The sequence below is a fragment of the Pelophylax lessonae genome (assembly GCF_965119305.1).
Source record: "Pelophylax lessonae genome assembly, chromosome: 3".
Taxonomy (NCBI): Eukaryota; Metazoa; Chordata; class Amphibia; order Anura; family Ranidae; genus Pelophylax; species Pelophylax lessonae.
The window spans coordinates 143,795,914-143,820,414 of record NC_138770.1 but is presented as its reverse complement, the minus strand read 5'-3'; the positions used below and the strand labels follow the sequence as shown (position 1 = coordinate 143,820,414).

Sequence of the window (24,501 nt, the reverse complement as noted above, 5' to 3'; positions counted from 1 at the left end):
CTGTGAATGGAGCCTAAATGGATCTGTTACCTGGACCAGTATACTATCAGTCACTGATTTAGCCCATAATACTGGTGGACAACTAGGAACATAGGAGGTGGAAGAGAACAGGCAAGGTCCAACGTGATGGAGCTTTTCCTGATCAAGATTGCCCGGTAATCTGTACTGACTGACGAACAATCTGCCATTCTGTTGACGGCCAACAAAAATTTTATAGCATGCGCACCAGATTTTGTTCGGCCGAAAAGTCGCAGTCGGTTGTCGGAAGCATCATACTAACAAGCCGACAATCGGCTGATCGGACGTTGGCCGAAAATTTACGGCCAACAATCGGTGCGTGTGTACGAGGCTTTACACTTCATACAAATAGAATATTTTACGTTTGAGTGCAGTAACTGTTTTATGCATGCATATGCATGAGAACAAGAGGTTTTTATTGAACCGTTTACTCTGGATCTTTCTGTTAACAAGGTCCTGAATATAAACATCAGTACATTTTTATGTCCGTGTACAAGAGGCCAGCTTTTGGTAATGAGTCCCTTTAATCTTAATTACTTTTTCAAAAACTAAAGAAAAAGTTTTAGCTGCACATATATTTTAAAATATATCAAACTTTGGAGTTTGGGCCTTTAAATAAAACTGGAAACACAATTTGTAAAACACGGGGGGGATTTACTAAAACTGGTGCACACAGAACCTGGTGCAGCTGTTCATAGTAACCACTCAGTGTCTACCTTCAGCTTTAACAATAGGCCCTCGTTCACACTGAGGGCTGGTTTAAAATCGTGCAAAATCAGCTTAAGTGACACGAATTCAAGCACGCATTTCAGTCCGACTTTGAGGGCAATTTGAAAGACATCTGTGCGGGTTCATGCACAGATGTCTATTGAACTCCCCCCCCCCCCCCCACCCAGAGTCTCCAAAAGTAGTGCAGGAACTACTTTTGGGAATCGGTGTGGCGTGGCAAAAGGCGGCGCATCGATTCGGATGGTGCCATTGCTGGCAATAGGCTCCGATTTGGCATGAAATTTGACATGTTAAATCGGCCCAATGCGAACAGGGACTTAAACCTGGAAACTGATTAGTTTTTATGCACAGCTGCACAAGATTCTGTGTGCACCAGTTTTAGTACATCTTCCCCATTGTGTCATGTTGTGTTGCTTTCAAGAAGAACTGAACTGTGGAAGCTGTGCCCAAAAAAAGGCATAGTGAAGAACCAGTCCCCAGTATTGCCTGTGGTCTCCCAGCAGCGGATCTTTTCCTTTTTAGTGACTTATGCCTTGTTCTGCTTGGTTTCTCAGTATGGGGATGGCTATCTTGGCAGAGGCAGAGTGTTGATTCCTCATAGCAGAGCCTCCAGCAAGAAGAACAGTGACTAGCACAGTACAAACATCAAAATCTCATCCAAATATCCTTACACTGTTAATCAGAAGCAGCAGGACTTAGATCTTATACTGCAAATATACTGTGCCTAGGCACCCTCACATACCAGGAAGTGTACTGTTATTTTTCCAGGAGGAATTCAAGACTAAAAAAGGTAGAAGTACTGATTTAGGCACACTACTTTAAATGTTCCCTATATCATAGGAAATCTTCACTTTATGAGTTTAGGTCCACTTTAATTACAATTCTGTACATGTGTTATGGTAAATATCGCCTTGCTATCATTCCTGTATTAAATCTCCAGAGTTTCTTTTAGGGCACTGTGGTATTGGGGAGATTAAACTTATGTGGTAGATGTGTTTCCAATGACTTGCGTCAGTCCAAACTATATTTTAAGGCATGGAAGTCCACTTTTATTAAATAAAACAGAAAGTTCACATAGACATCAGTTGCACACACACAGGTTCTTCCACATCAAAATGAACAGTCAACTGAAAATACCAAGCCACCTGGTACCCTTGTTGGCAGCACCGCTGCTCTTCATACCAGTCCCTCTGACTATGTTGTCCAACTCCACTGGTTCACTTGGCTATCTGAGCCTTTAGTTGCAGCACCCTGCTGCAAGGCCCAATCCTGGGCTTTGGATTGAGTTTCCCCTGACACCCCAAAATTTGACTCCTGGAAAAAGACCTCCTGGCTGTTGGTTGGTGCTCCTCTGACCACTCATTAAGACCTCCTGGCTCTTGACTCCTGTCTGGGGCCCCTCTGACCCCTGGGTGAGACCTCCTGTCTCCCAAACTGGAAGCTGTCTCCAAAATGGGAATCCTGAGCTATCCTCAGGCTTCAATATATTGTGACCCTGCAGACCTGTGTATTCAGATAGGCTGCAGGCACCTGGTAATATCCAGACACAGGATTGAAGGTTTCAATCCAGAACTACAGAATCCAGAGAAAATGAAAAACACAGCTTTGTTTGCTTAGAAACTAAAGTCTGGAACCTCGCATTAACCCTCAATGCGAATCCTGTGTCATTTTCTCCTTCACAGTGACAGGGCCTTGCTCTGTCACAGACTTAAACACATTGCATCTCCACAAATTATACTGTATTATTTTTTCTCTCCTTGTTGTCACATTCTTATGTCTACAAGTATCTTGCATTTTTTTTTAATTGCAGCAAATGTCACAGATTGACACAGACCTAAAATCAAGAGCCCAGACCTACAACAATATAAAAGGCAACCTGCAGAGCCTGGAGAGAAAAACCGTGTATGTATAGCTGTTTATGTGAGTCACTTTGTACTTCTTAGATTAATTATTTCTCATATATAACAGAAGGCAAATTTAAAAGATCAATAAAGGACGGGATACAAAACGGGACACTTTTAGGCCCTATAAAATTCAAAATACCTGAAAAATGCCTGAAAAACACCTGAAATTAGCATAACTGTCACCTTCCCATAGTAAATAGCTTTCCATTGGCTAAAACAAAAAGGCTCAAGCCTGAATGGGAAACAAAATGCCCAAAAACTCACATAGAAAAAGGCTCCAAATGCTCCCCTGTAAAAACTCATGTTTAGGGATGAGCTCAGGTTATCCTAGTCTGAACCCACCTGAGCCATCCTGCCAGGAAGCTGCTACTGCACAGAGCCAATCATAAGCAGCTAGGGATGGGCTAAGGCGTGTTTGGATCCTAGTCCCAAACCACCTGACCAATCCCGCCAGGAAGCTGTCACTGCACACCGCCATCATAAGCAGCCTTGTCAGGGCGTGTGTATGTTTAGTTGAGGGTCGGGAAATGCCTCACTGCCTATGATTGGGGGTGTGCAGTGTTTCCTTCCTGGCGGGATTGCTCAGGAGGAATAGGACTAGGATCCGAACACGCCCATCCCTATAAGTGGCCAAGGCATTGCTTGCCTCACAGCTGCACATATACATACACCTTGTATACAGGCCGCAGTGGGGCGGGGAATGCCTTGGCAACTTATGACGGCTTTGTGCAGTAACAGCTTCCTGGCAGGATGGCTCATGTGGGTTTGGACTAGGATCTGAACATGCCCAAGCCCACCCCTACCCATATTGAAGTGTGAATGCAGCCTAAGGGCCCTTTCATATAGGTGTATTCCATGCCGATCAGCAGGAGATCTGTCCACTGATCCCCTGCTGATCAGAGCAGTGCGGGCAGATGACAGGTCAGTTTATGCAGACTGGACACAGACAGACCCTGCTCTGCTCTATCGGCATCCGGGAGTGAACGCACTCTGCTGTCCGTTTACACCCAGCTGCCTCTGATCTGGTTTGCCCAAATGGAAGAGGACACAGACCTACATTTTTTTTAGCAAGCCTAATCGGACCCGTAGGTAGGCGGGTGTAAGTGGACACCAGTCCATTCATACCCCCTTGTCCATAGGAATACATGGACCTTCGATCAGGTCCACCTGAAAAACTGACAGGCAGACCTGATTGGTTCGCCCGTTTGAAGGGGCCCTAAGGGATAAAGTCTGTTTTCAAATTTTTCCCCTCAGTGTGATGTTTATGCTTATGAAAATCCAGCAAGCTTCATTTAAATGCAGCCAGGGCAGCCATCAGAAATGTTGGGGCTCCTTACACAGCTGTAGGCCTGAACCCCCAGGCCTGACCACCAAGTTACATCCTCCTCCTCTGCCCGGGCCTGTGAATGCTTATAATCGAATGCTAGGATGCCAGGCGGTCCTAGCAACCAATAATTTAGACAGTGGCAGCCAGCAGGAGGCTGGGAGTCAGGAGCCACTGCAGCGTTGCCAGTGTAGGGGAAAGGGGAGGTGTCACCTTGAAGTCCGGGCATCCCCCAGGACTGGGCCCCTCGGGACGCCTGGGCCCCCTACATCTGTATGGGCTGTACCCCCCTGATGGCGGCCCTGAATGCAGCACTCAGGTCATGCTTCAATCCATTCTGGTCATACCATCTGTTTTATTAACAATATTTAAAGGCAAACTACTGTCTATCAATGCAGATCCTAAATAACGACTGCCTTTAATTATACAACTATGAAATTGTCCTTTAGTATAGATTTATTGTTTATTAATACCATTAACCTTTTCTCTTTATCAACAGGGGTAATCTTCTAACCCGAACCCTAGCTGATATTGTAAATAAAGATGACTTTGTGTTGGACTCAGAATACCTCATTACTCTTCTAGTAGTTGTCCCAAAGTAAGTTATGTGTGCCTTAAGGTGGACCTTTCAGTAACTGTTCGAGTCTGGACACATTCCTGACATGTCACACTATACAGTAACAGTATCAGTTTTCAAAAAACCTCTACCACTTATCAGTAAAAAGAAAAGAAAAACAGCCCTCGACTTCCAGTCCAATGACTTTACCTAGCCTGGAATGATATCATCAGTCTGCTGCAGGTAGGAGGAAGCACACCCTCAGTCTTAACTCCCCCTTATCTGATATAGGGGGGTCATCTATATCAGGGGGGAGGATTAAAAATTCATACTCTGGATGGTCTAAGGTTATTAATGGTGTATCCCAAGGTTCAGTGTTGGGACCAGTGGCGTATAATCCACGAGTGCAATGTGTGCGGTGCACATGGGCCCTGAAGGGGGCAATGTCGCAGTCCCGCTAAAAATCCATTACTAGTAAAACAAATATAAAATAAAAAAAAATTAGATAAATCTTTCCCCTAGTTTGTAGACGCGATAACTTTTGTGCAAACCAATCAATATACACTTATTGGGATTTTTTCCCAAAAAATATGTAGCAGAAAAGAAATTGGCCTAAAATTATGAATTCAATTTTTTTTTATTGGGAATGTTATAGCAGAAAGTAAAAAATATTGTTTTTTTTTTCAAAATTGTTGCTCTTTTTTTGTTTATAGCGCAAAAAAAAAAAAATCTCACAGGTGATAAAATCCCACCAAGAGAAAGCTCTATTTGTGGGAAAAAAGGACATTATTATACAGGATTTATATAGCGCCAACAGTTTGCGCAGCGCTTAACAAAATGAGGGCAGACATTACAGTTAAACTACGGTTTGGAACAAAAGGAATCAGAGGGCCCTGCTCGTTAGAGCTTACAATCTAAAAGGGAGGGTCAATTGATACAAAAGGCAATAGCTGTGGGGGATGAGCTGATGGAGCATCAACTTTATTAGGGTACAGCGTCGCACGACCGCGCAATTGTCAGTTAAAGTAACACAGTGGCTCATCGCAAAAAATGGCCTGGTCATTAATGGGGTAAATCTTTCCGGTCCAGAAGTGGTTAAGAAACACAATATACAAATATTTATTGAGTAAATATAATTAGACAGCCTACTGTACATACTTTACTACTTGGTTTGCACAAAAAACGGAAAATTGATATCAAATACTTACCGTAATTTTCCTTTCCTGATGGACTCCATGGCAGCATACGTTCGGGTAGGCTCCGCCTCCTCTCCTACCTCATAGGACCCCACTCCCATAAATCTTTGCTCCCTTTCAGCATCAGTGTTCTGTAACTAGCCTACTCAGGAATTGGGAGGGGACTCCTGCTGCCATGGAGTCCATCAGGAAAGGAAAATTACGGTAAGTATTTGATATCAATTTTCCGTTTTCCTGACAGACTCCATGGCAGCATACGTTCGGGAAATAACTCGCTATACACTCCCGGGTGGGAAGATGCTGAACAAAGAAAAAACTTTAATTGGCACTGTCAATTGACAAAACTTGAACGCCAAAGTTAACTGAAGATAAAGCAGCAGGTTCTACACAGTAATGTGTAAGAAAGGTATTCACAGACGACCAGGCGGCTGCTTTGCAGATTACGTCAGGCGCGACATGTTTAGAAACAGCCCAGGACGTAGCGATGCTTCTGGTAGAATGAGCTGTAATCGCCTCTGGAGGAGCCAAGCCTTTTGCTCTATATGCCCATTGTACAGCCTGAACAATCCATGCAGCCACTGCTCTTGAAGAAGCACGCCTTCCTTTCTTATTTCCATGGAGAAGAACGAACAGGAAATCTGATTGACGGAAGGAGGATGTGGCTTCTAAGTATCGACTCAGAGTGTCGCCCACGTCCAGAGGATGGACTGAGGACTGCTCATCTGTTCTGAAGGTGGGAAGAACTATCTCAGAATTTTCGTGGAAGACAGATGTTACTTTAGGGTTTGACCCCAGCATAGGGATTAGGACCACTCTATCTTGAAAGAAGGTCAGAAAAGGCTCTTTGCAGCCCAGATTGTGTATCTCTGAAACCCTCTTAGCAGAGGTGATAGCCCCCAGAAATACCGTCTTCAGCGTAAGCTCCTTGATGGACATGGAAGCAACATCTTTTGAAGTAAAGAAGTCCAAAACCAACGGAAGATCCCATTTCGGGAATCTTGGCTTTCTCTGCGGCCTTAGCCTGACTGCACCCTTAAAAAACTGTTGGATCAGTTGATGTCTTGCCCACTGAATCCCGGTGAAAGCAGAGATGGCAGAAACTTGTACCCGGAGAGAACTAACCGAGAGGGATAGATCCAACCCGGACTGTAGGAAACTCAAGATTTGCTGAATAGTAGGGGCGCCTGCTGAACCCAAACTCCGAGCTTGATGACTCATAAACCTTGCCCAGATCCTCTCATAAACTCTGTTGGTACTGGCTCTTCTAGAACTCATAAGAGTGGGAATCACCTCTTCTGGACATCCGAGAGCCTCCAACCTCCCCCTCTCAAGAACCAGGCCTTGAGGTGTAGCCGCGCAGGGCATGGATGAAGAGTAGGACCCTGCGATAGAAGGTCTGGCCTGAGAGGAAGAGGGATCGGATCCCTGAAGCTGAGAAGGGACAGCAGAGGAAACCAAGGCCTGTTGGGCCAGAAGGGAATTATTGCTATGACCTCCACTTCCTCCATCTTCAGTCTCCGAAGGAATTGGAGTACTATTGGCACCGGAGGAAAGGCATAGGCAGACTGGAAGTTCCATCTGTCTGTGAGGGCATCCACTCCGAAGGCTCGGGGATCCCTGAACCTCGTATAATACTTCTGAAGTTTCTTGTTGCGTGGACTCGCAAAGAGATCCACCTCCGGTGAGATTCCCAGAGACAGAACCCAATTGAACACCTCCTGATGGAGGGACCATTCGTTGTTGTCCAACTGAAATCTGGACAGGAAGTCTGCTTCCGTATTCAACACTCCTGGTACAAAGACCGCCGAGAGATTGGCCAGATGTTGCTGGGCCCAGGACATAATTGGTTCTGTTTCGTGGAGTAGAGACATGCTGCGGGTTCCGCCTTGCCTCTTGACGTATGCCACTGCCGTGGTGTTGTCCATCCTGAGTAACACTGAGGCTCCCTGAGTCAGATGGTGAAAAGCCTGAAGGGCTTTGAAGGCGGCTCGTAACTCTAGGATGTTGGATACCACTCCGTGACTGGAGAAATTCCACCTGCCTTGTGCCACTTCCGCCAGGCAATGGGCTCCCCAACCGGTACTGCTGGCATCGGAGGTTATCGTCACCCAGGAAATTGGAGCAATTGAGTGGCAGTTGGTTAGATTCGCACGGCGTAACCACCATGGAAGGCACCCCTTCATGAATGGTGTTAGGTAAATGACTTGTGATAAGTTCTCTGTCGTCCATTGATGTAGAAACCCTTTCTGGAAGGGTCTCAACTTCCACAGAGCCCACTTCACCATGGGCGAGGTAGCTACTAGAGTCCCTACCACCTTTAGACACTGACGAGCAGTGAGATGGGAGGCAGCAAGAGCGAAAGCCACCCTGCTCTGGACTACTGGGATTTTCTCCTCTGGTAGAGATATTGTGCAATTCAACGTGTTGAACAGTGCTCCGAGAAATACCAGGGACTGCGTGGGTACCAGATGGCTCTTCTCCAAATTGAGAATCCAACCGAACTCTCGAAGAGTAAGGATCACCTGCTCCAGATGTATCAGTAGCTGGGACCTGTCCTGGGACAGAAGAAGAAGATCGTCCAGGTAGTGATGTAATCTGATACCTCTGGTTCTGATGAGGGCCACAATTGCCAACAGCGTCTTGGAGAAGGTGCGAGGCGAAGTCGAGAGCCCGAAGGGAAGACATGTAAATTGCATGTGGACATGATTGACAGCAAACCTGAGGAACTGATGGTATTCTCTTGCCACAGGAACGTGGAAATACGCATCCTTTAGGTCTATTGATGCCAACCAATCCCCTGGAAGGACCGAATGTTGTATTGTGACCAGAGATTCCATTTTGAATCTCTCCCGATGGATAGATCTGTTGAGATATGTAAGATCTATTACCGGGCGCCATGTGCCATTCTTTTTCTGGACGAGGAAGAGAGGTGAATAGACTCCCTGACCTCTTTCCGCTTCGGGAACTGGTACGACAGCTCGCTGATCCAGTAGGGTATCCACATAACTGAGAAGAACCTTCTTCTTTTCTGCTGCAGGAGGGAGGGAAGTTGCAACGAACCTGGGTTTGGGGACGTTGTCGAACGCCCAAGAGTGCCCTTGGGACACAATATTTAAAACCCAGGGATCCTGGATCGAGGCCGCCCAGACGTCCCGAAATTGGAGCAACCTGGCCCCTACCGGAACAGACTGGACGGGCCCAACCTCAAAAGGATTTAGTGGCCTCCCGGTCACCGGACGAAGAGCCTTTGGAATTTTTCTGAAAGGAGGTTTGTCTTGACTTCCAGCTTCTTCCATAAGATTTTCCTGGTCTGTAGCTGCGCGCTTCCCTCGAACGATTAGTATTCTGTCTTCTTGGGAAGGAACGCTTCTGAGCGCCTGGGCGTTTATCCTGAGGGAGGAACCCAGATTTTCCACCCGTGGCCCGAGTTATGGCTGCATCCAACTTATTCCCAAAGAGGGAAGAACCCTCAAAGGGAATTCGGCACCAAACCTGTTTGGAGGCAGCATCGGCTACCCAAGGACGAAGCCAAAGGGCACGTTTAGCCGTAACAGAGGACAGCATAACTCGGGCCAAGAGGCGAATGGTGTCCAGAGACGCCTCCCCCAAGAAGCCCGCGGCCATCTTCAGCTCCTGAATCGGGGAGCTCCGAAGAGCTTCTTCCGAAACTCCTCCAAGAGTATCCTCAAGGGCGTTGATCCAAACTTCCATTGCTTTAGAAATTGTAGCCGAGGCCAAAGCTGGCTTACAGGCCATACCGGCTGAAAGATATGCCCGTTTAAGGTCAGCATCAATCCTCCTATCCAAAGGATCCCTAAAAGATGCTGTATCTTCCATTGGAAGAGTGACATGCTTTGCAAGACGCATCACTGCGGCATCCACACTGGGGGAAGACTCCAGATACTTCACCTCTTCCTGTTTAAAAGGATACATCTTTGTCATTTTTGTGGTCATGGAATTTTTCCTCTCCACCTTGTTCCACTCCTCAGAGATTATGTCTCCCAGCTCTCCTAAAAATGGAAAGTTTAACCGCTCCTTACACAGCTGCTTGAAATATTTCTTCTGCTTAGGCGAAGAAACAGCAGGATCTTCCCAGTCAAGGGCCTCTCTAACCGCCTTCACTAACGGGGAAACGAGGCTGAACTCAAATCCAGAACCGGAGTCATCTGAATCGGATTCGGAATCTGACGGAAGAATAGAAGGATGGCTGGGCTGGGAAGACTCAAACGGATCCTGAAGCAAAAGATCTCTATCAGGGGAGTGGGACGGCCCTGCAGGAGCATTTGTCTTGTGAAAATCAGCGAGAGAGTCCTTGAGAACCCTGCGCACCACCTCCTCAATATGTTGGTCTGATTTTTCTCTTTCACCCGTAGCTTGGGCATAACAGGTTTTACATAGGGAGGAACCTTCCGGTATCACAGTGCGACATCCCCAGCATTTTTTCCCCTGCTGGCGTTCCACTTGGCCATAATGTGTGGAAGAGTGGCCATCGCGTCCCCTACTATGGGGGGAGCTGCGTTTAGATTTGGATGAGGAGCGCCGGTGCTGCGATTTTGTATGTCTGTCTTCGCTGCGTGCACGTGGCTGTTGATCAGGCCTAAAAGAGCTGGAGACAGACACATACAGCAGAGCATAAGAGACACTACAAAGACACTCAGATCAATCTAGCTACAGGTTCCAGCACATACCTTGAAAGAGCTGGCTGGCCACTAGGGGGCGGTGATGAGGTATCCATAGTATAAGCAGACTTTGTACTGAAGCTAGCTGGAGGGAGGACAGAAGACTATCAGTCTCAAAGCCATACAAACAGACCCCAGAAAAGGAAGAATCTTACCTCAATAAAGTATACCAGAGACTGAGGGAGGCTATCGATCTGCCGACCTTCCCACCAGCTCTGGTCAATTACCCTGTTTAAATATGCCGCCCCGAGGTGATCCCGAGGTACTGCGCATGCGCACGCGACGTCAGACATCGCGTCTGCGCATGCGCGATGAAAAGACCTATCCGGAGCACACTGCGCATGCGCAGAGGCGCCGGACAACCCGGAAGCGGCGGATACGATCGCGGCCATGGCCGTGAGAAGCGGAACCGACAAGGAAAGAAGAAACCGGTATGTTAACAGGTGAGAGACAAACTAGACCCTATAATAATGGCACTACTGTATACTACAGGAAGGAAACATAGACATGCATTTTGGCAGTACAAAAGACACACAATAAGTAAAAAGGATAAGAAACTTGGTCCCATATCAGGGCTTACCACCCTGCCGACGGCATAATCGAGTCCAGGAGACGCAGCACCAGCTTAAATCTTCAGGCAAAAAAAGGGCCACCCGCAGCAGCAAGGCTCTCTCGGCCAGACCACAGAGCTCCTGCTAAGGGTCTCTTCCATTGCCCCCTCCATACCCCGCTAAGAGCCAGGGCTTATCGGAGACTCCATGACTCAATCTGCCACCGTTTTTCATATAGGACCGAAGAAAGTAGGAACATAAAACTATATGTATGAGGAGGACGAAAAAAGAACACTGATGCTGAAAGGGAGCAAAGATTTATGGGAGTGGGGTCCTATGAGGTAGGAGAGGAGGCGGAGCCTACCCGAACGTATGCTGCCATGGAGTCTGTCAGGAAATAAATTATTTATGGTTGTGGCTGTGTTTATATGAAAATAATAACCTGTCATTTTTTTCAAAGGACAAGCTACAGTGCATGGCAGAAAACCTACGAATCACTGTCTAATATGGTTGTACCTCGTTCAACCAAGTGAGTAGAAACCATTCAGCATGCTTCTTGTTTTTTGCTGCCATCAAATATGACAACTTGGATTCTGTTGTGTTCAAATGTAATATAAACTAAGAATGCAGCTTACTAGAAACTGTTCTATAATTAAACTATAATACGTTCCATGTGTATCTTTTTTCTTCAGTGATATCACTATTTGTGAATCATATAAAGGAAATATCTCATAAAAACTAGATATTAAAAGAATCCTGGGCTGAGAGAAATCGCATTTCTGACATCCTGACCCAAAACAAGCATGCAGACAGTGAAGACAAAACTGATCTGAATACTTTTGATGGACAGTGCCTCAGAAACTCTTGGGGCTACTAGATCACCATAATATCCGGGCAATTCACATTATTAGCAATATCATCCCCCATGCCTCTCACAGCACAGATTTCCTTTAGTACTAAGCAGCATTTTATTAAAGCAGGTTATAATTCTTCAGCATTTCCCAAACACGAACAAAAAGTGTAAGGTCCCTTTCACACGTGTGTTTTGCGTTTTCCCACGGCCGGTGGTTAAAGGGTTCCTATCCTGAATGTGATTATTCCACGCTCAGGAGAGAGAGAGGTTGAAGCTCACCTAAACACAGCAGCTCCTAAACTCTGCTATCTCACAAAAGTGAGTACACCCCTCACTTTTTGTAAATATTTTATTGTATCTTTTCATGTGGCAACACTGAAGAAATGACACTTTGCTACAATGTAAAGTATTGAGTGTACAGCTTGTATAACAGTGTAAATTTGTTGTCCCCTCAAAATAACTCAACACACAGCCATTAATGTCTAAACCGCTGGCAACAAAAGTGAGTACACCCCTAAGTGAAAACGTTCAAATTGGGGCCAAATTAGACATTTTCCCTCCCTGGTGTCATGTGACTCGTTAGAGTTACAAGGTCTCAGGTGTGAATGGGGAGCAGGTGTGTTAAATTTGGTGTTATCGCTCTCACTTTCTCATACTGGTCACTGGAAGTTCAACATGGCACCTCATGGCAAAGAACTCTCTAAGGATCTGAAAAAAAGAATTGTTGCTCTACATAAAGATGGCCTAGGCTATAAGAAGATTGGCAAGACCCTGAAACTGAGCTGAAGCACCGTGGCCAAGACCATACAGCGGTGTAACAGAACAGGTTCCACTCAGAACAGGCCTTGCCATGGTTGACCAAAGGAGTTGAGTGCACGTGCTCAGCATCATATCCAGAGGTTGTCTTTGGGAAATAGACGTATGAGTGCTGCCAGCATTGCTGTAGAGGTTGAAGGGGTGGGGGGGTCAGCCTGGCAGTGCTCAGACCATACGCCGCACACTGCATCAAACTGGTCTGCATGGCTGTCATTCCAGAAGGAAGCCTCTTCTAAAGATGATGCACAAGAAAGCCCACAAACAGTTTGCTGAAGACAAGCAGACTAAGAACATGGATTACTGGAACCATGTCCTGTGGTCTGATGAGACCAAGATAAACGTATTTGGTTCAGATTCTGTCAAGCGTGTGTGGCAGCAACCAGGAGAGGATTACAAAGACAAGTGTGTCTTGCCTACAGTCAAGCATGGTGGTGGGAGTGTCTTGTTCTGGGGCTGCATGAGTACTGCCGGCACTGGGAAGCTACAGTTCATTGAGAGACCATGAATGCCAACATGTACTGTGACATACTGAAGCAGAGCATGATCCCCTCCTTTCGGAAACTGGGCTGCAGGGCAGTATTTCAACATGATAACGGCCCCAAACACACTTCCAAGAGGACCACTGCCTTGCTAAAAGAGCTGGGGGTAGAGATGATGGACTGGCCAAGCATGTCTCCAGATCTAAACCCTATTGAGCATCTGTGAGGCATCCTCAAACAGAAGGTGGAGGAGTGCAAGGTCTCTTAACATCCACCAGCTCCGTGATGTTGTCATGGAGGAGTGGAAGAGGACTCCATGCCCAAGAGGGTTAAGGCAGTGCTGGAAAATAATGGTGGCCAGACAAAATATTGACACTTTGGGCCCAATTCGGACATTTTGACTTAGGGATGTACTCACTTTTGTTGCTAGCAATTTAGACATGAATGGCTGTGTGCTGAGTGATTTTGAGGGGACAGCAAATTTACACTGTTATACAAGCTGTACACTCACTACTTTACATTGTAGCAAAGTGTCATTTCTTCACTGTTGTCACATGAAAATGTATAATATAATATTTACAAAAATGTTAGGGGTGTACTCAATTTTGTGAGATACTGTATGTGTACATTGACATATAGGAGTTGATTTACTAAACAGGCAAACAGACTATGCACTTTGCAAAGTGTAAATGCACTCTACATGTGAAGTTACTCCAGAGCTTAATAAATGAGCAGAAGTTCTGCTGACTTCCATCCTCCAATCATGTACAAGCAAAAATGCTGTTTTTTTTAAAAACTTTTCCCTGCCTGTGATTGGGTATTCTTTGCAAAGTTCATCTTTACCTCATTTACTCACTTTGCAAAGTGCACAGTCTATTTGCCTTTAGTAAATCAACCCCATAGGCTTTTATGGAGTTTTGTTTAGGAGCTTTGGCAAAAAACCACCAAAAGCCTACTCAAGGAGTTCAGGAGCTGCCAGTGTAGACTACTGTACATGAAGCCTCTGATTCTCCAATATTCTGCTAGCACAGGCTATTTTAATCCTTGCACTTACTCACTTTAGCTGGGCTTTAAAATGTGAATCATCCAAACTAGGATGTAGATGTAGAAGATATCTGTGATTCCTAGGCACAGTTCACACTATGCGTATGGGGAACAAGCATTCCTACTCTTGATTTCCAAAGCACAATATTGCGTGTCACACATAGGGCAGCCCATTCATTTGCGTGTTTGTTCTCCATTTTGGGAAACAAACTTTACACAATCTTTAAAGGCGCTATTCTGCCGTGCGACAATCGTAGCAAAATTGCAGTGTGTTTGGGGTGTAATTTAGAATGAATGACATTCAAACATGCGTTGCGTGTTTTGAAGCGATTGTCATGCGGTTTGGAATTGCAGACAGAATAGTGGCAGTTCCGCCCTTGATCCCAAATCACTAAGTCTGAATGGGGCCTTATCCAGTTGCTATACTGATAGACATTCATTGTGGGTCAGTGGGGAATTGTCTGTGCTTGACTCTATTACTTCTGTCCTTTGTAGGATGATTGCAGAGGATGGAGAAGGAGGTTTATTTACGGTCACTCTCTTCAGGAAAGTCATTGATGAATTTAAAGTAAAAGCTCGAGAAAACAAGTAAGATTTGTGTTTGTGTTTATTACTTGTGCTCAATAGGCAGATATTGTATATATATATGTAAATGACACCAGAACAAAAATAGAGGGGAAATCTTCCAGTGGGGACACTCCTTTACTTTAAAGGGATTTCCTATTACTTCCTGTTGTGACTATGGGACATGACGTGAAGAGAAATCTCCCCAATGGGACACTGATGGCAAAAAATGACACCAACAATGGGGTTATGTAGCTAGGACAGAATAGCACCACAACTTTCACACCTCTCCCTCTGCTCTTCGACAATCAACATTTACAAATTGCTTGGTGATTGGATTAAAGTAAAAGAAGGACTATACTTACCTTCACTCCCAACTGCTGTAATTTTTGGCCAGTCTATTTCTGGATATGAATCTTCAGCCATTTTCACTGGCCTGGCCAAGATGGCGTCACTCCAACGCATGCGCTGGTGTTCATTCGTCCCAGCACTGCTATAACTGTGCACCAAGCTGTGCCTGAGACAAAGTATGTCTCTTCTGCATTAAAAATGCTGCCTGATTCCCATTTTTGTGTTTGTTTCCTAGAGTTCCACTTTAAGGTGTCTTAAAGAGGAACTTCAGTCAACCTCCAAAAAATGAAAAGTCAGCAGCTACAAATACTGTAGCTGCTAACTTTTAATATAAGGACACTTACCTGTCCAGGGATCCAGCGCTGTCCCCACCCAAGCTGATTCTTCAATCAGCTTTGGGTCCCTGGTGCAGGCATCTTAAGTAAGGGAAACTGGCAGTGAAGTCTTGCGGCTTCACAGTCGGTTTCCCACTGCCCATGGGTGAGCCGCACTGTGCTTTGTGAATGGTACCACAATCTTCTGGGACCTGTGATGTATCCCAGAAGGCTGCAGGGTTAGGAGGGGGGCCGAACGTCCGCATGGATCACAGTGTTTTGACTGGAAGCGGGAGCGGGTAACCGTCGAAACCAGGTACCTGAATAACAAAAGAACTAACGCTACTCAAACCATACAATGTGCTTATAACTAAATACATTAAAAACTATATATACATCCAAATAATTTATCAATTTTGTATACAACACAAAGTGAGTCTTAACAGGTAAAGTTAGTTGTGCAAATCAAAGTGCTTGTGCAGATAAGTCTCTTAGAGTGCAGATTCCATTTGTCCATGCTCCCCGCCTGTACTCCCCACTTATTGACTCTTTAAGTCAAGAAAGCATCTTAGTAGTGATATCCTGATATAATGAATGGCATCTCCTCTCTCTTATTTCCTCCAGTAGTATAGTCGATGGTGACTGCATTGTGTCTTTAAAGATTATAAAGAAATCTCCATGGCATAATATAATTTTGACTTTATTAAAAATTATATATAGGTCTCTGTTAATTGGCCCTCCTACAGTCTCTCCAAAGTGTTAGATTCGTATATTGGGGATATGCGCAGAACTATGTAAGATTTGTATTAAAACATCAATAAAGGTATATTGAAATAAAAAATGTAAAACAAAAAAATAAATAAAATTATATATAAAAATCATTACACTCACATTTATTAGCTCAAATACTCGCATATATACAGAAGTCGGCTCAAAGCCTTGGCCTGCGCTCAAAAAAAACCAAGGTTAAGATTAACCGCTTAAGTGACGGGATTCACTTTGGTTGGGCGGCCCTTGTAACCCGGCTTACCTTTGAGAGCTCTGGAAACCCATTTTCCTGCTCCTCCTGCCCCTTTTAATGTGTAAGTCATCCCGTGTTTTTGAGGGGGCACAGGGTGACCAAGAAAATAATGAAATAAAAGTGTACCGCGCTATGGATAAATACAACGCGCAATAACCTAAATGCTGCTGTTCAAAATTAGGTGATAACCAAATTCCTCAATATACAGTGCCAAAATACAGTGCAGAAAGGTGTATGTAAACAATAAATAGTAAATAGTAATACGTGATCACATCAACTGATAATAAATAATCTTAAAGTGCAGCGTGCAAACCATGTGCAAAAATAGACAGATATGGTACCCCTAATTAGGGTATCATAAATTGTTAAATAATTTGACGTGATAATACAATAAATATGGTGACAATCCAATAAATATAAAATATATATACAGTCCAATAAATAAATAAAAAGTAATATCAGCAAGTGTCCAAAGGAGTCCCAAAGGTGCTTAAGTGCCAGGAGAAAAGTGCAAAATCATGCATAAAATGGAGAAAAGAAGCTTACAATAGTGTAACTCCGATATAACCTTTATTTCCAAAAACTTAAAGTAACACTCACATTTAGTAGAGTAAAATCAGGCTGAAAATAAGTGAATGGCAGGTCTGGTGTTCCTTCCTGGCCACGGTGTGCGCTCGGGATGTCTCCTTGGTCCCGGCATGCGTTCCACCGTACTGAAAGTGACATGCCGATGTCCGTAAACCGGAAATTGCGTTGACACGTTTCGCCCTCCCCTTTGGGCGATATTAAAGACATATTTCCGGTCTGCGGCAGTAGAGATGGTATATATACCTCCTCAGCTAATTATTACATTCGACTTCCTGTTCCTGTTGGGTGCACTAAGCTTCAATTACACCCAACAGGAAGTCCCAAGCCGCCATAATAAATAAAAATAGACTTAAAACAATCAATCATAAACATTCCAAAACTGCTAAATACAGCTTCAGGACAATCGTTATAGGGCAATTCCTTAATAGGATATTGGTATTAGTTGTAGTTAACAACTCCCAAATTAAACACATATATAAATACCATATGTATTATGTAACCAGTATCGTTACTTATATGGGAACACTAATGTAGAAATATATATATATACATAAACCATCAATGGTATAAATTATAATAATAATCTAGAATGATCGTAATAGTATAAAAATATAGAAAAAAATCTCATTATTAAAATCGGAAAAGCAACATTATGGAAACATGTAAGTGGATAAAAATTATAAAAGTTCTAGGGAAAATTTAGAAATATTAAAAATATTAAAATGTTAAAAAATGTATTAAAAATATGTTAAAAATATTTTGTATATATATATATATATATATATATATATTTTTTTTTTTTCAAATATGATTTCATAAAAAAGTGTTTTCTTAAAAATCATATAAATATATACACAATATCATAAACTACCAGTTGGATAAAAAACAGTTGAGGTCAAATTCTACGTTCAATCCATAGGGCTGCATAGTTTTTAAAAGGTAGATCCACTTCCCCTCATTTTGTGAAATTCCTTGTTTCAAGTTACCCCTCCTCCAATTGGGCATCACTCTATTAATACCACCATTTTAATCCAGAGGGGTCCTTATTATGTACCAATCTAAAATGATTAGGCAGGCTGTGTTACTTGAATCCCTTTTTAATATTTGTTACATGTTCCCATAACCGGACCCTTAATTTCCAAGTGGTGCGGCCCACATATTAGAGCTTGCACGGACACTCCAAAAGGTATGTTACATGGGTGGATTCGCATGAAATAAATTTATCAATTTTAAAATTAATTCCTTTACTACTGGATAAAATGCGTGGTTTTTCTAGCTCTATTTTTGGAGGTTTTACAAATTGCACAGCGCCCGCATGAAAAGAAGCCAGTTTGATCAAGAAATGTCTTGGTGGCTATGGGTGGATTTACTATATTTTTGGCTAATTTGTTCCATAAGGTAGCTGGTCTGATCACCACTTCTTTATTATTTTCTAACTAAGAAAATAATGGACGACTACCTAATAGACATTGAGAATATGGTTTGGATTACCTCAAATAGGACAGTAATATTTATCAACAATATACCTCAAGAAATATATGAAGATTTAATCCCCCTTTACACTGGGAGACCTATAGCCTGTTGCAATGAAGTCTGTGACTCCTAAATAATAAAAGTATTGTCTGTGTATTAAGGTGTGATATGTTTACACTTATAATAATGTGTATTGTACTTCATGAGCTCAATGATGGTAAGTCTGTTAGTTAATTATCTTGAGTTAATTAAATCACTACCATCTATTAGTTGCTAGTGGGAAAGTAGAATACTGTTTGTGTTGGTTGGTCCTTAGATATGTTAATTATATTTCTGGACACAATTTCATCTGCATATGATAATGTAATCAGGCACCTGACCTGGTGGGGTATATATTCGGTGTGAGAGTTTTTTCAGTAAAAGTTCAAGATAGCTATAGGGGGGGGGGGGGCTAGAATATCTGATATCTATGTTCAAGACTGAAGGAAGCAGTATTCTGACAGGAGCACACAAGCATATTTTGGGTCGCGGTTCCGTTACAACTGCCCCACGTACATATACTGCGGAAAGGTGGCCCTTTAGTGCAAAATCACATACCTGTACGTAATCTTTTCTTCCAGGTCTAGGGCGCACACGTGTGTCGCTGGTAGCCTGCTTCCACTGTGATTATACACAGTGGGAGCCAATCAGCAGGTCCGGCTGCCACAACATCTGCCGGGACCCACTGATCATTTCCGAGGCGGACAGATTGGCGGTCTGCCTATGTAAACAAGGCAGATCACTGTTCTGTGACAGGAAAAGACAGAGATTTTGTGTTTTTGCTAAGCAGGAACATATATCTCTATCTTCTTATAGTACAAGCACCTCCCACACAGTTAGAAAGCACTCCCTAGAGACACATTTAACCCTTTAAATTGCCCCCAATGTTAACTCCTTCCCTGCCAGTGTCATTATACAATGACAGTGCATATTTTTTATCACTGGTCACTGTATTAGTGTCACTGGTCCCCAAAAAAGTGTAAAAAATGTCACCTAGTGTCCGATTTGTCTTCCGCAGTGTCACAGTCCTGCTATAAATCGCTGATTGTTGCCATTACTAAAATAATCATTAAAAATATCTCATAGTTAGCATAGCATAGATGCTATAAGTTTTGCGCAAACCAATCAATATATGCTTATTGGGATTTTTTTTTACCAAAAATATGTAGCAGAATACATATTGGTCTAAATTAAGGAAGAAATTTGATTTTTTAAATTTTTTTATTGGAAATGTTTTATAGCAGAAAGTAAAAAATATAGGTTTTTTTCCCAAAATTGTCTTTTTTGTGTATAACACAGAAAGTTAAAAAACGCAGAGGTGATCAAATACCACCAAAAGAAAGCTCTATTTGTGAGAAAAAAATGACTTAAATTTTACTTGGGTACAGTGTCACATGACCGCGCAATTGTCAGTTAAAGTATTGTAGTGGCGTATCACAAAAAAAATGGCCTGGTCATGAAGGGGGTAAAACTTTCCAGGCGCTGAAGTGGTTAAAATGTAAAGCCAGGGGGGTCCTTTCCTACACCATTGCCCTGTTCTTGTTTACATGTCTTCCCTGTACATTATCCCTTTCAATAGGCCATTTATATTCATTTAAATAAATTATATTATATTTTATCTCTGTACTCAATTCCAGGTTCATGGTGCGGGAGTTTTTCTTCAATGAGAGAGAGCTGCAGTCCGAGAAAGCTGAAATCATTAAGCTGGAGGCAGATAAGAAGCAGCAGTATGTAAGTATTCACACAATCAGGCCATGTATACATGACTGGACAGAAGTAATATGCTGGTATGAGCAGTGTGTGGGCTTTTACGGATTATGCTAAACCATTCATTTATATGTACAGTATGATGATAATTCTAGACCAGTGTTTTTCAATCTCTTTTAGTAAAGACATCCCTTAAAAGCATGCACAATCTCAAGGCATCCCCGTCCAAAATGCAAAACACTAAACTAATAGTTTTACATCTACCAAAAACAAAACAAAGTCAGCGTTCTGGTACCAAACGTAGGCTGCTAGCAACAAAAAAGATTGATATAATATAATAAAATAATATAATATGTGTAGCACCCTCCTAGGTAAGTGCTAGGTAAAAACATCTTATGCTCCTTCTGCTTATCAGGGGAGCCTGATCTATTAGGTTGCCTGTTGCATGTTCCCAGGTGTGATTTACTGGGTCTGAGGGAGTGTTCCCACTGCATCCAATAGGGGAGCCTGTTGGACAGTGGAGGAAACCTAGCCAGTGACACATTGTGGAGTCCCAGTTGGAGGGAACTCTTGCAGTGCATCCTGGGATTGCTTATAAAAACCGGGGGGGGGGGGGACATGTGACAGGGCGTCTTTGATGGGAAGGAGAGGCCCAGGAGAAGGCTGACGGCTGGTCTCTCCTCCTACTGTATGAGGAAAGTGGTCTTAGGCAGTCGGCCTAGTGAACCAGGTGTGGAGCTGAGTTGCAGAGGATCCAGTAGAGCTGACAGTGGAGCTGCTGGCAGAGTCTTTTGGGAAAGCAGTGTCCTTGAGTACCAGGGGACTTGCCAAAGGGTCTGCCCAGGAAGGGAAACCACTTCAGTGAAGTCAGAGGATCAAGGGGGTAGCTCACACAGAGTGTCAGAGTAAAGGGGGTGTCGTGTTGAAGAACCCTGAAGAATAGGGAAAAAGGGGGTGCCAAGTAGGACCCTGAATAGTGATTCACAATACAGTGATATATATATAATTTTTTTTTTACTTTCTGCTATAAACATATCCAATTAAAAAATGTAAAAAATCTTATTTTTTTTATACATTTTTTTCATAAATTTATGTGTATTCCGCTACACATTTTTGGTAAAAAAAATCCCAATAAGCATATTTTGGTTTGCGCAAAAGTTATAGCATTACAAACTATAGGATATTTTTATGGAATTTTTATTTATTTATTTTCTTTACTAGTAATGGCAGCAAACAGTGACCTTTCGGTACACAGTCGGGACACTAACTGATACTTTTGACAATTTTTGGGGACCAAAAATATGCACTGTCACTGTACTAATGACACTGGCTGGGGTGGGGTTACATCAGGGGCGATCAAAGGGTTAAATGTGTTCCTAGCCTGTGCTTTACTAACTGTGGGAGGTGCTTTTACCACAGAAAAGCAGAGATCTGTGTTCCTGCTTATCAGGAACACAGAATCAATGTCTTCCCTGCTGACAGAACAGCATTCTGCCTTGTTTATATAGGCAGACTGCTGTTCTGCCTCTGTAACGAATAATCAGTGGGTGTCGGCAGACATCAAGTCCGTGGTACCCGCTGATCAGCTCCTGGTGTGAATAATCATAGAGGGAGCGGGCCGCCGGCGGTGCACCCCTAACCTGAAAGTGCTGGATCACGTACTAGGTTCCTTGCCGCCGTTTATATACAGTATACGGTCTTAAATGGTGACTTCAATTGTAAGACCAGCCAAAAGTTTTTTTTAATTTTGGTTTGAATAGAGAGGGGAAAGATAAGAATCCCTGAGAGGTTTTACTGCTATGCTGTGTTAGACAGCTTTTCCCTCACTTCCTGTCATGGAAGCAACGATTTGACCCAACAGAAAGTGAAGGAAAATCTGAAACAGGATTACATTTCTGACAGAGGGTCTGGCCTTCCAGACCAACCAACTATTTTTGATTGTCTGTGTTGGGTGGATGATCAGTCTATTTTGTTGTGATACCTTACATACTGTAGATCCAAATTATCATTGCATACCTGGTCATTTTCTGGGAACAACTCATTGGTAGATCATCTGGCCCAGGTATCCCATTCCACTGATTGCTAAGCAGTATGATAGAGTGGGTGACAATGCATTATGCTTATCCATACAGTATTACAGGTATACATGTTGGAAAGATTACAACCCTGAACTCCTCAACATCAATGCATTCCACCTGCCCATCTTGCTGTCTTCATGGTGAAGTACACAGGGTAGAAGGACAAAAGGCTTTGTTTATGATTGCTTAGGTATGGAAAACACTGACTTGTGGGAGGTGTAGGAGTATCCTGAGTGCCCTGTGCCCAAGAAGTGCCATTTATTTATTTTTTATTTTTGGGGGGGGGGGGTATGTGGCTCCGGGTTAGTAGGTAAACATGGACATTGTAGAAGCAGACACCCTATGGTGCTTGCCACCGAATTGCTGCTGTTTCTTCTCTTTTTTTTATTTTTATGGTAGTACAGAGTCATTGCTTGCAAGGAATGTTCCCTGATATACAAGTAAACGCTAGGGGAGCATTTATGCATCTACATATAAAATACAATAATTGAAACATATATCATCAAGTAACAAAAAATATGCAACTGATATCAAAACTAACTATAAGGTAAATGTTGCAACAATAACTTTAAAATGTGATCTCTTATGCTGGCCATAGATGGTTTGAATCCCGACTGGTTCAGCAGCTGAGATTTGATTGATTTTTGGGCAGGCTGATTGCACCCAAGTTGACCCATCCATCGACTTGGTTACAACCAGCTTGTTATATTTTTAGCTTGCCATTATTGCTATTGGCTATAGTTGCTAGCAATAATCATTATGTTCTCCTGGCGGGGATGGCTCCCTGCGCCCCCCTGCCGGTAGAATACAATAGCTCTGTGGAAAAGATTCCCCCATCGACACTGACTGTGTTGATGGGGGAATCCATCCATTTTCTTTCCTGCAACAGGAAAGAAAATCGCATAATCTATGGCCTGCCCTAAAGAAAAAGTTCACCTTTAGGAACATGTAACATGTTCCCACTCCTGCAGCGCCTCCCTGATCTGCTGCATCTAGAGACAGCATGTGGGTGATCTACACCCCTGCTCGCTATCACTATTTAGAAAAAACACACCCACCCCGCCGAGTCATTCATTCACAGAGTTCTGTGAATGGGAAACTACAAGTACCAACTGCCTTTGCTCCAGTCAGCTTGTAGCTCTCAATGAACCACCATGGCTGTTTATCATGGTAGTTCATTGTCTCTTCCTGTCAGTGCGTATCTGCCTGACAGATACACTGACAGATCTGCAGGAGTCCTGCATGGCACCCGCAATCTGCTGATCGCGGGTGCAATGCTTTCCAGGCTACTAATAAAATAAATAAATAAATAAATGCACATTTTTTTTACCTGCAAAAAGTTGTGCATTTGTTTATTTTTTATGAAAGGTTAATTTATCCTTTAAGAAAACCCAGCATAATGTAGTACTGTCCCTGACTCCCCGTAGGACCTGTGTGATGACTTGTTGGACCTCCTCTGATTACCTACAGACAGTCGCTTAGGGACAGTTCACACATCCATCCTTACTCTCAATGGCTTGTTACTTAATACAGGGGTTTTGGTTTTATATTTATTGTGGAACTTGGATGGGAGAAGGGAATAGTGGGATACTCCAACTTGAACTATTTACAGTTGATAAGGACAACTGTCACTTGGCCTCACCAGGTTACTTGTGGAAGCAGACACACTGCTTTAACCATACTGCCACTTGTGTTGAGGAATTAGGTTTTCTTGCTCTCTCTAGCAGCAGACTTGATGCAACTACATTATGTTCAGGACACTCTCTAGCATCCCCTTGACTGACACCTGGCCACTGACTCCTCTAGCTGAAGGGATGGCCCTCTCAGGACAGGCCCCATGACAACTTCTACAGTTTTGTACTCACTGTAGGACAGAATTAGATCCTTTCCAGTGTCTCCCTTCCAGTCAGCTCTGCAGGACACCCCGGTTCAGCTCCTCTCTGACTCTCAGGCCCTCAGGTTGACCATCTGAGGCCGCATGGCAACTTCCACAGAGGAGGGGCGGCCGCCCCCTCCCCCTGGGACCCCGCTTTCCAGCTGAAAGACCCCAAGCAAATGTGCCCTTGGCATTTATATTATATGCCTGTGCACTAATTTGTCAGGTGTCCTCCCACTGTCCAATATGCCTCCCTATTGGACCAGTGTGAAACACTTCAGACAATCTGAGATGCACCTGAGCACAATGAGCAGACCTCACTAGCAGATCTTGCTCTCTGG

At 43.5% G+C, this 24,501-nt stretch overlaps 1 protein-coding gene across 1 annotated transcript in view; it reads left to right on the top strand.

The window, feature by feature from the left end:
- The window catches only part of ATP6V1C2 (ATPase H+ transporting V1 subunit C2), a 73,471-nt gene that overhangs the window by 41,637 nt on the left and 7,333 nt on the right, over positions 1-24,501 (top strand). The window contains exons 6-10 of the mRNA XM_082249171.1: positions 2,558-2,649; positions 4,475-4,573; positions 11,418-11,486; positions 14,645-14,737; positions 20,137-20,230. Of these exons, the coding sequence (XP_082105297.1) occupies positions 2,558-2,649; positions 4,475-4,573; positions 11,418-11,486; positions 14,645-14,737; positions 20,137-20,230 (447 nt within the window). The remainder of the gene's footprint in view (positions 1-2,557; positions 2,650-4,474; positions 4,574-11,417; positions 11,487-14,644; positions 14,738-20,136; positions 20,231-24,501) is intronic.